We start from the raw sequence: 14318 nt of genomic DNA, 5'->3' as shown, positions 1-14318 counted from the left end.
TTTGACTCATAATTTCAATTTAGTACGTCAATTATGACTTTTTATATCATAATTTAGACCATGTCAGTTTCAACTTCTCTCATAACTGACTTTGTCAATTTCAACTTTGAACATCAGTTTCTACTTTTTGTAATAATTTGAACTTGGTATATGAATTTTGACTGTCAATTTTGACTTAGTAAGTCAAATTTGATTTTGTCAATTTCAGCTTTTTATCTTAATTTCGACTCTTCTCTCAAAATCAACTTAGTATGTCATAATTTCGACTTCGAATGTCAATTTTGACTGTCATCATTTCAATTTAGTATGTCAATTATGACTTTTTATCTCATAATTTAGACCATGTCAGTTTCAACTTCTCTCATAACTGACTTTGTCAATTTCAACTTTGAACATCAGTTTCTACTTTTTGTAATAATTTGAACTTGGTATATGAATTTTGACTGTCAATTTTGACTTAGTAAGTCAAATTTGATTTTGTCAATTTCAGCTTTTTATCTTAATTTCGACTCTTCTCTCAAAATCAACTTAGTATGTCATAATTTCGACTTCGAATGTCAATTTTGACTGTCATCATTTCAATTTAGTATGTCAATTATGACTTTTTATCTCATAATTTAGACTTCATCTCAGTTTCGACTCTTCTCTCATAATTGACTTTTTGTCAATTTCGACTTTGAAAGTCAATTTCTACTTTTTATGTTATAATTTCAACTTAGTATATGAATTTTGACCATCAATTTCAACTTAGTTTATCAGTTTTGACTTAGTAAGTTAATTTTGATTTTGTCAATTTTGACTTTTTATCTCACTTTCGACTCTTCTCTCAAAATCGACTTAGTATGTCATAATTTCAACTTCGAATGTCAATTTTGACTCATAATTTCAATTTAGTACGTCAATTATGACTTTTTATATCATAATTTAGACCATGTCAGTTTCAACTTCTCTCATAACTGACTTTGTCAATTTCAACTTTGAACATCAGTTTCTACTTTTTGTAATAATTTGAACTTGGTATATGAATTTTGACTGTCAATTTTGACTTAGTAAGTCAAATTTGATTTTGTCAATTTCAGCTTTTTATCTTAATTTCGACTCTTCTCTCAAAATCGACTTAGTATGTCATAATTTCGACTTCGAATGTCAATTTTGACTGTCATCATTTCAATTTAGTATGTCAATTATGACTTTTTATCTCATAATTTAGACTTCATCTCAGTTTCGACTCTTCTCTCACAATTGACTTTTTGTCAATTTCGACTTTGAAAGTCAATTTCTACTTTTTATGTCATAATTTCAACTTAGTATATGAATTTTGGCCATCAATTTCAACTTAGTATATCAGTTTTGACTTAGTAAGTGAATTTTGATTTTGTCAATTTTAACCTTTTGTCAATTTCAACTTTTTATCTTAATTTCGACTCTTCTCTCATAGATTTTAGTATGTCATAATTATGACTTAGTATGTCATAATGTCAATTTTGACTGTCATAATTTCAAATTAGTATGTCAATTATGACTTTTTATGTTATAATTTTAACTTAGTATATCAATTTTGACTGTCAATTTCAACTTTTTGTCAAATTTGACTTTTTATCTCAATTTCGACTCTTTTAAAAATCGACTTAGTATGTCATAATTTTGACTTCGAATGTCAATTTTGACTCATAATTTCAATTTAGTATGTCAGTTATGTTAATTTATTAATTTAGACTTCGTCAGTTTCAACTTCTCTCATAACTGACTTTGTCAATTTCGACTTTGAACATCGATTTCTACTTTTTGTTATAATTTGAACTTAATATATCAATTTTGACTGTCAATTTTGACTTAGTAAGTCAAATTTGATTTTGTCAATTTCAGCTTTTTATCTTAATTTCGACTCTTCTCTCAAAATAGACTTAGTATGTCATAATTTCAACTTAGTATATGAATTTTGACCATCAATTTCAACTTAGTATATCAGTTTTGACAATTTTAACCTTTTGTCAATTTCGACTTTTTCTTTATTTCGACTCTTCTCTCATAGACTTTGGTATGTCATAATTATGACTTAGTATGTCATAATGTCAATTTTGACTGTCATAATTTCAAATTAGTATGTCAATTATGACTTTTTGGGACAGATTTACTAAATGGTGCAAAGTAACGTGAAAGCGTAATTCCACAAATGCGCCGATGGGAGTGGCAAGTTATGCGCGCGATCTACTGCTGACGCGCAAATTAAAGAACACAGACGCGGTCAAATCATTTACATAATGACCAACGCAATCTTCCAAAAGCAGCGCAAATTAGCGTTGGGTCGCAAATAAGCAGAGCTGATGCTCATCAGGTGGGGGTCGACACAGGCCCAACTTGTTACATGTAATATATGGATAACGTCTTCCTCTGGCATTCCAAAGAAATTAATACGAGTGGAAAATATTTTCTCTCTTCTACCACACGCTCTCTGTTCTCTGCGGTGTCTCCTCCTAGCAGCAACAATTGCAGCCATGTCGCAAAATGGGTTAAGACATGCTTTTTTTAAAAAGCATTAAATAATGGTGCAAATACTAGAAATTTGAGTACCGCAACCATTAGTAAATTGTGTTGCACGATTCATTTAAATACTCTCCTCCCATAAATAATTCATTTAAATACTCTCCTCCCAAAGCAAAATAATCTTGTTTTTGGTTTGAAATAAGATTATTTTGATCACCCCAGATTATTTTGCTTGTTTTAAGTAAAAACTCACTTAATTTTGACTTATTTTCTCTGAAAACAAGACAATAATTTTTACTTGTCTAGAAAATGCTTCTTGATTTAAGAATTTTTAGATATTTGGACTAGAAACAAGACAAAAACTCTAAGTAAGAAAAGCATTTTTTGCAGTGAATGTCAATTTTGAATGTCATAATTTCAACTTAGTATGTCAATTATGACTTTTCATCTCAATTTTGACTCCTCTCATAATTGACTTTTGTCAATTTCAACTTTGAATGTCAATTTTGACAATTTTGTCATAATTTAATCAATTTTTTTCTTGTTTTAAGCAAAAGCTCACATAATTTTGACGATTTTTTGATGAGTCATGTTCCTTCTCCAGTAAATGATTTAGGAATCTTTAGATTTCTGTACTGGAAAACAAGACAGAAATACTAAGGAAGAGCATCATTGTTTTGCAGTGTAGTTTGAGATTGTGTTTTTCAGCCACTGGACTGCATTAGCACAGGATTCTCTGAGAATGTGTGTGTGGTGTTGTACTGACGCCGGTGGCTCTGCTGCAGTTGTTGTTGTTGTTGACGGTGTTGGTGGAGCAGGTTTTGTCTCGGGTCAGATGCACCAGGGACAGAAGGCAAAGGTCAGCGGCTCCCTGCTTGTCCTGCGCTGCTTCCTCGTCACTGTCGATGCTGCGACTCAAGAGCTGCTCGTTCTCTGACGACGCGTCGTTCTCGCTGCAACAGTACAAGCGGTCAGTGTTTGATGTGTTTCCATTGTAGTTTATGTGCACGTCTTCTCAAAATCAAAGTGCGTTTTTAGAATTTATGTGCATTCCAGCATTTTTTATGCGCTATATAAAAATGTGCACACAAATACGTGAATAGAAATTATGATTGTATATCAATTTTGACAAGTTTGTCAGTTTAGATTTTGTCATTTTCAACTTTTTGTCATTTTCGACTCCTCATAATCGACTTAGTATGTCATAGTTATGACTTTTTATCTTATAATTTAGACTTCATCTCAGCTTTGACTCATAATTTACTTTTTGTAAGTTTTGACTTTGAATGTCAATTTGGACTTTTTATGTCATAATTTCAACTAGGTATGTCATAATTTTGACTTGTCAGTTTTGACTTAGTATCAATTTTGACCTTGAATGTCATAATTTTGATTTTGTCACAATTTCAAATTACCAATTTTGACTTTTTATCTCAATTTCGACTCTTCTCTCATAATCAACTTTAGTATGTCATAATTTTAGATCCACCAAACCAACATTTGAGATGCTGTGATGCGATTGGTCCGCTTGCTAGCCAAAGACATGTGAGTTTTTGTTGCGCATCGAGGGATTTATTCAGTAAATGTGTTTCCATTGTAGTTTATGAGCATGTTTTCTCAATAAAGCGCATATAAATTTAGATTAGAATTTATGCGCATCCTGGCATTTCCATCCAGTGTTTTTTTATGCATTATTTCAAAATGTGAATGAAAATATGTGGATGAAAACAATTTTTGAGTGATATTTTTACACTTTAAATATCTCGAATGCTGCTTCTGGTATCATATCAGGGTAGAGTTACATCCACACAGACTGGAGTTTAGCTTGACATTCTTAAAACTATCAAAATGATCTTTAAAATAGATTTATGACAAAGATATTCTTGTCCTTACTGACCGTGCTGAGATTTTTACACAAATATCTGCAAAAATAAAATGTTTTATTGAGAAAGCATACTGTTTTTACACTTTTTGCTGATGTGAAATGTACCCTAAGTAGAATGATTCATTTACAAAATCAAATCTCGTATCTGTTAATGTTGGTTAATGCATTAACTAACAATAGCCAAGTTTCCATCCAGTTTTTGCGATGTTTTTTTATTGACAAAGCAAATATATAAATTTAATGCACTCTTTTGGAACTCTTTTGCTTTGATGAACTGGCTAAAGACTGAATATTTCACTGTTCCAGTCTTTTTATGGATCCTAAATGTTTTGCATACAGGACAAATGAGCTGCTCAAACCTGTGCTTCGTCAAACAGAGGCAGTATAGTCCTGACACACCAAGTTTAGTGTGTTGTTCTTCTTCCCTCATATTAAAAACAAACATCCCCTCCTGACATCACTAGTGCAGCAGATCGTTCTTTTTCCGAGGAATAATTCATACTGAAAAAGTCATTATTTGCATGATTTGAATGTTATTTGACAGTCATCGACTGGACAAGAGAGTTTATTCCTTTAAGAAATCTGATGAAAGAGCCTGTTTTAGACGTTTGCTCTTCTGCTTCTCGTGGTTGATGATCATATGCACAGACTAGCCTGTTGTTTTCAGCTGGCAGTTAAATTCCCCAGGAAGAGCTTCCCAACACGCTGACAAAGACGGCTCAGAGACGCGCACAGAATGTCATTGTTTTCAGACACTCGATACCTGCGCTGGTTTGGCTCCGACTGAAATCACCCGCTTCACACTTCTACAAAACTCGCTGATAAACGGACACAATCTATATCAGATAATCTAACATTTCTGAGCACAGTTTATTAACTGCTGTGATGCAGTTCTAGTGTTTAGTATTCAGAAAAGCAGTTTTATTGCTTTATTCGAGCTTCTGCTGCACCTCAAAAAGGGTTTGAGGCGAAAAAGTGTCATCTTGTGTTTGAAGCAGAGCTATTTTCACCTGGCGGTTTTTGGCCGCGCCGCTGCGTAATTATCACACGCTTGATTATGTTTGTGTGAGATGAACATCTCCTGTGGAGAGCGTCGCTGCAGGCTGGATCTGTGTTCAACTACCTCATCCGTCTGTGAGCCACATAATGTTTCCAGTCAAACGCCGCTGCACAAACACGTCCTGCGGTGGCTGGATTACTGGCACATTCTCACATGAGACGAGGAACGTGTTTGACGCCTCTGTACGGAGGGCTGGTTAAACCGTGTCTCGCAGTAGTTGAAGACTCACCTCTTTGCTGTTTTTGGAGATGAAGGTTTGAGCTTATCAAATTCATCCTTCTCTGCAAAGATCACCACGCTCTCTGGAACGACAAATGATCTCAGATCAGTTCTCAGAAACTGCAGGAATGAGATCAAGAACATGAAACAGAGCAAAATATTAACTATATAACTAATATTATGAATGTGATGGGATGAAATATCATGGTGGATAATAGGGCTGCATGATTTGGGGGAAAATCTAGTTGTGATTTTTCTGATAAAAATTGAGAAAAAATTTATTCTGCTTGTTTGTAGAGCTGCACAATTTGGCCAAAATGTTTTGATAATATATCAATTTGGCCATAAAATAATAATAATAACAAAAATAATCTTAGTAATCTCAATAATAATGTTAATAATAACAAAAATAACCTTAATAATGTTAATAATAATGTTAATATTGCTAATAATAATAATAATAATAATAATAATAATCAGGTTAATAATAATAATAATAATCATGTTAATAATAACAAAAAATAATATTCATAATTTTAATAATAATATTAATAATAATGTTAATAATATAACAATAATGTTAATAACAAAATAATCTTAATAATCTTAATTATAATGTTAATAATAATGTTAACAATAATAATAATAATGTTAATAATATTAATAATGTTAATAATACTAATAATGTTAATACTACTACTACTAATAATAATGTTAATAATAATAATCTTAATTATAATGTTAATAATAATAATAATAATAATGTTAATACTACCACTACTACTACTACTACTACTAATAATGTTAATAATATTAATAATGTTAATAATAATGTTAATACTACTACTACTACTACTACTAATACTAATAATAATGTTAATAATATTAATAATGTTAATAATACTAATAATGTTAATACTACTACTACTACTAATACTACTAATAATAATGTTAATACTACTACTACTAATAATAATAATGTTAATAATAATAATCTTAATTATAATGTTAATAATAATAATAATAATAATAATGTTAATTATAATGTTAATAATAATAATAATAATAATGTTAATACTACCACTACTACTACTAATAATAATGTTAATAATATTAATAATGTTAATATTAATAATAATGTTAATACTACTACTACGACTAATAATAATGTTAATAATAATAATGTTAATTATAATGTTAATAATAATAATAATGTTAATTATAATATCAATAATAATATTAATAATTATTATAATTATTATTAGAAATACAAAAATGACTAAATAAAAACCAAAAAAGAAATATTACTGTTGCAGTATTTCACTGTAAAATAAAAAAATCAAGTATTTAAGAAAAATAATACAATGAACATGTGATTGGAGAACGAGCGTGTAAATAAACAGTGCTTCACTCTGACAAACACAGAAGATATATTTATTAAATTAAATTGCAGCCTTTGCAGTTTGATAATTGCACAAATCCATATCATGATGTTATTTTGATGAATCATGCAGCGCTAATGAATGACATCAACATTTAAAAAGGACAAATTCACCATAAAACAGTTGAATGAGTGTTACTGTAGGTCACAACATTAATCTAGTTTCAGACCGGATGAGCGAACACCTACTGTACACCGCTAGACGTGTGTTTATCCCCTCATTAATTCCCAGCGGATATTCTTGGCTAAGCCACTTATAATAACTGGATACAAGGAAAAGATGGGCTCATGTGCTCACAGCTGTAACGCTGACATCTACTTCACTGTGGTGTGCTCATGAGCGTTCACACCGTCACAAAACTCTCAGTTTATTTTATAGGCATTTCCATATCAAATCAGTTTTGTTCCAGTAGCTCAAACACTAGATCACTCCGGATAACAGCGTCTGCCAAGTGCATAAATGCAAATGAACTTGAAAACATAAACTTGAATGTATCAGTGTGTAAACTGCTCATATAAATGAATGCATAATGCGTATTCATAATTCATGCATAAAACAATGCAGACAGCCAAAATATCACAACTCTTGTCTTGCTGTCCAGAAGAGCTTTTCAAGAGGTTTCAGTGATATACCATAAAAACAATGCATTCTGGGTAATATTTGTCATTTTAAGAAAAGAGGCCTATAGGATACTTTCTCGAAAATGACAAATAATATTACCCATAATGCATTGTAATATACAAAAGTAATATACTGTAAAACCAATGCATTCTGGGTAATATTTGTCGTTTTCGAGAAAGTATCCTATAGGTTACTGTCTCGAAAGCGACTAATAATATTACCCAGAATGCACTGTTTTTACACTGTTTCAGTGGAAAACGGTATTTTACTGTGCACATTTGTTTAGTTTTATTATTAAATCTCAAGAGTCTTAAATCATACAATTTAAACTATATTTGTTATTCACTCTGGTCTCACCATGAAGATAGTCTTGTTTAAAAAAATAATTTAATAGTGATAATAAAAATTATACATAATAATAAATAAACATTAAATAAATAAATAATAATAAAAGCTTTTTTTCTTTCTTTTTTTTTACTACATATCCCAAAAACTAACATGAATGTGCTGCAATGAGCTCACTGGAAAAGGACAAATCAAAAGAAATGTTCATTATACCTAGAATTCGTTCAAATGCAAAAAATTATCAACAAAAAGTACAAACAATATTTGTGCGTTATGTATTTCTACTCACACCAAGAACGTTTAAGATATCGTTGTGTTTATTATAAGTGCACTGCAGTTTTGTCGTCTGTCACTTTAAATGTTCAAGCTCATAAAGCCAGATTGATTCTGATTGGCTGTCAGTGTTTTTATCATTCATCATTTGCAAAAAATCATTCTGAAAGTGATTCCAACAATATCATTCCTCTGTGCCGCTATCGTTATAGTTGTAGTGTGGACTCTGCTATTCTTTTGCATTTATAACTATATCTTTATCTTTATAGTTATCGTCTGTGGTGTGAACGTGCCTTTGGAGTGATTGATTGATCACTAAATGAGCCGCAGTGAGTGAATCTGTCATTTTTGAAATGTAATTTTGAGGGTTTTTTCTTCGGACTGTATGTAGAGACGTGTTGAGAACATTCAGAGCCGTCAGCGAGAGCTGCGGGCTGAACGCAACATTCCTGATTATCCCTCCTTTATGAGTGCTGGAGGTCTGGAGCGTCACTCTGATGAGCGTTCATCTCGTCCCGTCAGATCATCTTAAAATTATGCTTTTTTCCATGTTCATCTGTCTTTAGTGTGTAATGTTGCTGTTTGAGCGTGAAAAAGAAGTTCTTCTCTATATCAGTGTCACTGTTTCTGAACTCCCTGAAACACCTCTATTGTAGTTTTGAGGTGGCCTGGGGCCTGGTTGAGTTAGTTAGTTAGTAGTGTATTGAAACTGGCGGTTATGGTAAGGGGCGGAACATTTTCCAAACACGCTCAAAGAGCTTGACCAATCACAACACACTGCTCCAGCTGACCAATCAGAGCACACTGTGCTTTTCAGAAGGAGGGGCTTCATAGAGACAGGAACTAAACAGAGCGTTACTGACAGACAGGGAAGAGAGGAGCTGCAACAATGGAGAATTGAAAACCTGTTCTAGTAGAGCCCAAAAACAACATTAAGGTCCTCTTAAATCAGTTTAACATCTAAAGAGTGTTAAACGAAGCATTCTCTCACCTTGAACCTCTTTCTTCTCCTCCTGCTTGTTTGTTTGGGCTTCCACAGTCTTTATTATTTGTCCAGAGCAGCATGCTGGGAAAGAAAAGTTTGGTTAGCCTCACAATGCACTGTTGTTCATTTAACGTCTGGAGCAATAAGAAAGACTTTGAAATATGGCAATGATCAAGTAAATGTAGAGCAGAAAGCCTCAAACTGTGGTCAGAGCTTCCCTGTGGATGAACAACACACATCATCTATGAGGAACGTTCACAAGAGACCAACACACACACACACACACACACACATACACACACACACACACACACTGATTTATGATGGATTTTAGAAGAGAAACGCACACAACTAATCTGCTACTGAGGCGAATAATGACACTATTGTCTTTTTCGAGCTGCGGAATTTGAATTTGTCGATAAAAAATTTAACGATAAAAGACTGTTAATTAGTTAACGGTAAGTTCCCTTACTGTACTGTATAAAGTGAAAAACTGTAGGCCTATTAGATCTAATTTGTTGTTAAATGAATGTTTATTGCATTGTTTTAGTGCACTGTGAACTTTGTTCATCATGTGGTTGTCAGTATATTATTGTAACCCCTCCTGTTTGAACCACCCGCTCTAAGCGGGACTTGAACCCGGGTCTCTGGCATGGGAGGTGGGCTCTCTAACAAGGAGGCTAAAGACTGCAGCCTCTAGTCGCTAGAGCGCCTCTTGGGATCAGGGGAGGTTTTCACACACAGCTCTTACCGGCCTACATCTGTTACATTATAAAGGTAAAACGAATGTGTTTAGTTTTAGCAAACTAACCTTGTCCACTCGGTTTGGCCTTCAGGATGTAGAACATAATGATCATCACTATAGCGATTGCCATGATGAAGATGGTTGACATGGCGATGATGAGGGCTGTTGCTAGATGACCTTGTCCTGTTGGATCTGGAACACAGTAAAAGATTCTAAACTGATACATTTACACTAATGAAGTGTTTTAAATGATTGTTTATTCTGATGTTATTATTAATACTGAATGTTGCTGCTGCTTTATTAAAGCAATTAGGCTGCATGTTACAGTTATTTTACCATGTTTAAGACTAAAATCTGCTACATTAATATAAAATGAGAACATGTCATTGGAGATCATGTGATCAGTATGGCAGTGAAAAGTTCCCAGCATGCTTTTACCTTTCTCCGGCTGCTGAAATACAGTTGTGCTGCTGGACGAGACACTGGGAGCTTGACCGGCTGACGGCGGTGTGGATCGCATGCCTTTAAAACAACATGCAATTTTTGCGAGAGAGTTAGTGGTTAAATAAAACCACATTCATTTGATAAAGAGTCAGCTGCAGTGGCCCTCCTGATACTAGCTGGTCTACAGAGTCAAAAACAAAAGACTTGAATAAAAACAATAAGTCCATGCAGTTCTTGTAATAGTGCTTTTCACATAACACATGGCTTCAAAGCAGCTTACAGAAAGTCATACTGTTATGTCTGTAATGCCTTAGTACTTTAGCAAGGGTCGGGCAAAATGATGATATATAATAATAATATCTTTTGGATTTAGATCTATATTGTATTTATGGTCTTGTTAAGAGATTCAAATGTTGATTGTTCCATTTAAGAGATTTAAATATCGCAGGCTGGTTTTATTCTAGTAAGTGATCTATATGTCACCCAGTTTTGTTCTAGTAGAGATTTGAATGATGCTCGGTTTTGTTTGTTCTAGTAGAGATTACACATGGTTTCAAAGCAGGTTTTGTTCCAGTAGAGATTTAAATGCCTTTCCATTTGGTTCTAGTAGAGATTTAAATGTTGTTTGGTTTTGTTGTAGTAGAGATTTAAATGCCGTTCCATTTTGTTCTAGTAAGAGATTTAAATGTCGCCGGATTTGTTGTAGTAGAGATTTAAATGTTGTTCCATTATATTATAGTAGATATTTACATATGGTTCCATTTTGTTTTGGCAGATATTTAAACATCGTTCCATTTAGTCCTAGTAGAGATTTAAATGTTGTTTGTTCTAGTAGAGATTACATGCGGTTTCAAAGCAGTTGACTCTTTATCACATTTTGTTCTAGTCGAGATTTAAATGTTGCCCAGTTTTGTTCTAGCTGAGATTTAAATGTCGCCCGGTTTTGTTCTAGTAGGTTTTGTTCTAGTCGAGTTTTAAATGTTGCCCGGTTTTGGTGTAGTAGAGATTCAAATAATGTTCCATTCTGTTCCAGTATATATTTAAATGTTGTTCCATTGTATTATATTAGACATTTAGATAATGTTCCATTTTGTTCCATTAGGATATTTAAATGTCGCCCAGTTTTGTTCTAGTCAAGATTTAAATGTCGCCCTGTTTTGTTCTAGTAGATATTTAAATGCTGTTCCATTTTGTTCTAGTAAGAGATTTAAATGTCACCGGATTTGTTGTAGTAGAGATTTAAGTGTCAAAATTTAAATGTTGCCCGGTTTTGTTCTAGTCAAGATTTAAATGTCGCCCTGTTTTGTTCTAGTAGAGATTTAAATGCTGTTCCATTTTGTTCTAAAATCTCTTATTTCAGGCAGAATTACTATAATGTGATGACATTCCTTACTGTGGTTTAAAATGACTTAATTTTTCTTCACTTTAAGTGGAAATGTTGTTTGATAGAGTATAATTGATGCAGCATGACATTTACTGTATAACAATCCAACATTAAATATGGGACACTAACAGTCTTAATGGGCTCAAACACAAATCTACCTCTTCAAAAGTGTTTTAATCTACAGAAAGAGTGTTTTCAGCTACATGAGTCACTCGAAGTATTGATTTAATTATGACCAACCGATGTGAAAAGCAAACAGCTCCCACACGAACAGCACAATTTGTCAAAGTTCTCATACATTTGACGTCTTTGCTTATTTCTTTCTCATTGAGAGTGTCAAACATATTGTAAATGAAATAAATGCCGTAAGGATCGTTCGCTGAAACCTGATCAGTCATTTGGCAGAAGGCTGAGGTCTGACTTGCTCATTACGGCTCTAGGGCTGTTCATTAGAATCCATTAGAAATCTGATGTCACAGGAGAAACAGCACTCAACGACTTCATTATTTAATGCCAACTTGTCTTTTTAAATGCACATGATCCGAAGGTTTCTGCTTGATCCCATTATACGTGACCGGCGACTGAAAACAGCGAAACATGCGATGCTGACAGAGACTCTATGCGCTCTTATTAGAATCACATGTTGGCATGTGTGAGGTCCTCTGGTGGACAGAGGACACATGTTTTTCACCCATGTGAAATGCAAGCAGCAGCAAGTTAATAATCTTTTTATTTCCTCAAAACTCTTAATTATCAGACACAACCTGCGCTGCGGGCGAGCATAATTTGCAGATTACCTGGCGAGTGTGAGCATGTCTTCACCCGAGCGACTCTCTGCATAGTTTCAGAGCTTTAAAAGGCCTGTTTGTTACGTTTTTAAATTAAATATCATTCCCACCTACTTAATTTCTGTCACCACACAATAGAAAACAATTAAAGAGGCAGCGAAAACACCAGGACCGGCGCAGACGTGTTTCACACATCAAAAAAAGTTTCTGCTATTAAAAAAATTGTTAACACTTTACAATAAGGTTTTTATTTGTTAAAATTAGTTAGTTAACATGAACTAACAATGAACAACACTTCTGGAGCATTTATTAATCTTAATGTTAATCACAAACATCTTCAAAAACAAAAGTTAACATTAGTTAGTGTACTGCAAAAAAAATATTTTCTTCCTCTGTATCTTTGTCTGGTTTTCCAGGACAAATATCTAAATATTTGTAAATCAAGATACATTTACTGGAGAAGCAAAATGAATCATCAAAGTTAAGTGAGTTTAAGATTAAAACAAGAAAAAAATATCAACTTTTTCTTACTCCATTTGCAGATATTTTTTTCTTGTTTTAAGCACGATTAATCTTGATTTAAGCATGTCTAGATATTGGAAAACAAGACAATTAAAAATACAATTTTTAATTGTATTTTTATAATCTAACATAAACAAATATTAATTAATTGTAACACTTTAAAATGAGGTTTCATTCAGTTTCATTTTCTTTTTCTTCTTTTCTGAAGAAACATCACAGACTTGAAGATTTTGGCCAAATCTGGTTGAGAACAAACTGGGATTTATAAAAGAAATTAGCAAAACAAAACAATAAAAAGCCTGGCTCTCTTTCCGTCGGTGAAACCTGGAGTTAATTTGTTCCCTTTTCTTCCACAAACAATGACATTTTATCCTAAATAAAATCAAACCCCCAAAACCTGAATGGAAACCAGACATCATTATTTACCGCACTAATTCAGAAATGAAAAATACTCACTGCTACTTTCTGTAATGTTTTAGAGGATTACGCGGCCTTAAATCTGAGGGTTAAATGGGAATGATTTCCGCTGGTCGCGAGCGCTTCTGCAGTGTGTCACTGCGCGCCTGCGGTCTGTTCCATTCAGTCACTGCTTCAGGTATGCGCTGTTAATCAGTGAGTCAACGATGTTATGAACGATCTGCCAAACACTAAACCAAGGCCAAGAGAAGGAAAATAAATCTTAAAAATATTCATCCACCGCAAACGCGCTGGCTGATGGACTCCAGGCGGCCCCGAGCTCCTCAGCGCCGCATTATTGATGACCTGCTATTTGTTTCACTAAAGGAACTCGGGGAACTCTGGTTTTGGTTGGGTTTGGTTTGGGTTTAGTATCTCTGTTTTCTGTGGTAAACTGTGTGTGGGCCTCGTACGGCGAACCAGAACAGGAATGGAAGCGTTTATTTTGTGTTTATGCACTGCTGAATAAAAATGAGCAAACCGGAGACAGGTGGAGATGCAGAGAGATGAGCACAAATGAAGGACAGAAAGTTCTTACACTCTTTGATGTTGCGTGGAGCGTTTTGACAGGAATGACACACCATGCCGTAGATGTTACGCGGCCTGTTTTCCAGAATGTAGTACCTGAAGGAGAAGAGATTTGTGTAAACAGAGTTCAGAACTCA

At 33.6% G+C, this 14318-nt stretch overlaps 1 protein-coding gene across 2 annotated transcripts in view; it reads right to left on the bottom strand.

Moving 5' to 3' along the window:
• Positions 1–14318, bottom strand: part of edar (ectodysplasin A receptor) — a 101265-nt gene that overhangs the window by 53085 nt on the left and 33862 nt on the right. For both annotated transcript variants that reach the window (XR_007931726.1, XM_051906582.1), the window contains exons 5-10: positions 14192–14277; positions 10498–10581; positions 10126–10251; positions 9321–9395; positions 5659–5731; positions 3251–3437 (exon numbers count right to left, since the gene is read on the bottom strand). Coding sequence is in view for 1 of the 2 variants with exons in the window: in XM_051906582.1 (XP_051762542.1) it covers positions 3251–3437; positions 5659–5731; positions 9321–9395; positions 10126–10251; positions 10498–10581; positions 14192–14277 (631 nt within the window). In the remaining variant the exon portion in view is untranslated. The remainder of the gene's footprint in view (positions 1–3250; positions 3438–5658; positions 5732–9320; positions 9396–10125; positions 10252–10497; positions 10582–14191; positions 14278–14318) is intronic.

The sequence above is a fragment of the Ctenopharyngodon idella genome, chromosome 9, assembly GCF_019924925.1.
Source record: "Ctenopharyngodon idella isolate HZGC_01 chromosome 9, HZGC01, whole genome shotgun sequence".
In the NCBI taxonomy this organism is placed as follows: Eukaryota; Metazoa; Chordata; class Actinopteri; order Cypriniformes; family Xenocyprididae; genus Ctenopharyngodon; species Ctenopharyngodon idella.
The sequence above is the reverse complement of the archived record's forward strand: the minus strand, read 5'-3'. Positions and strand labels throughout refer to the sequence as shown.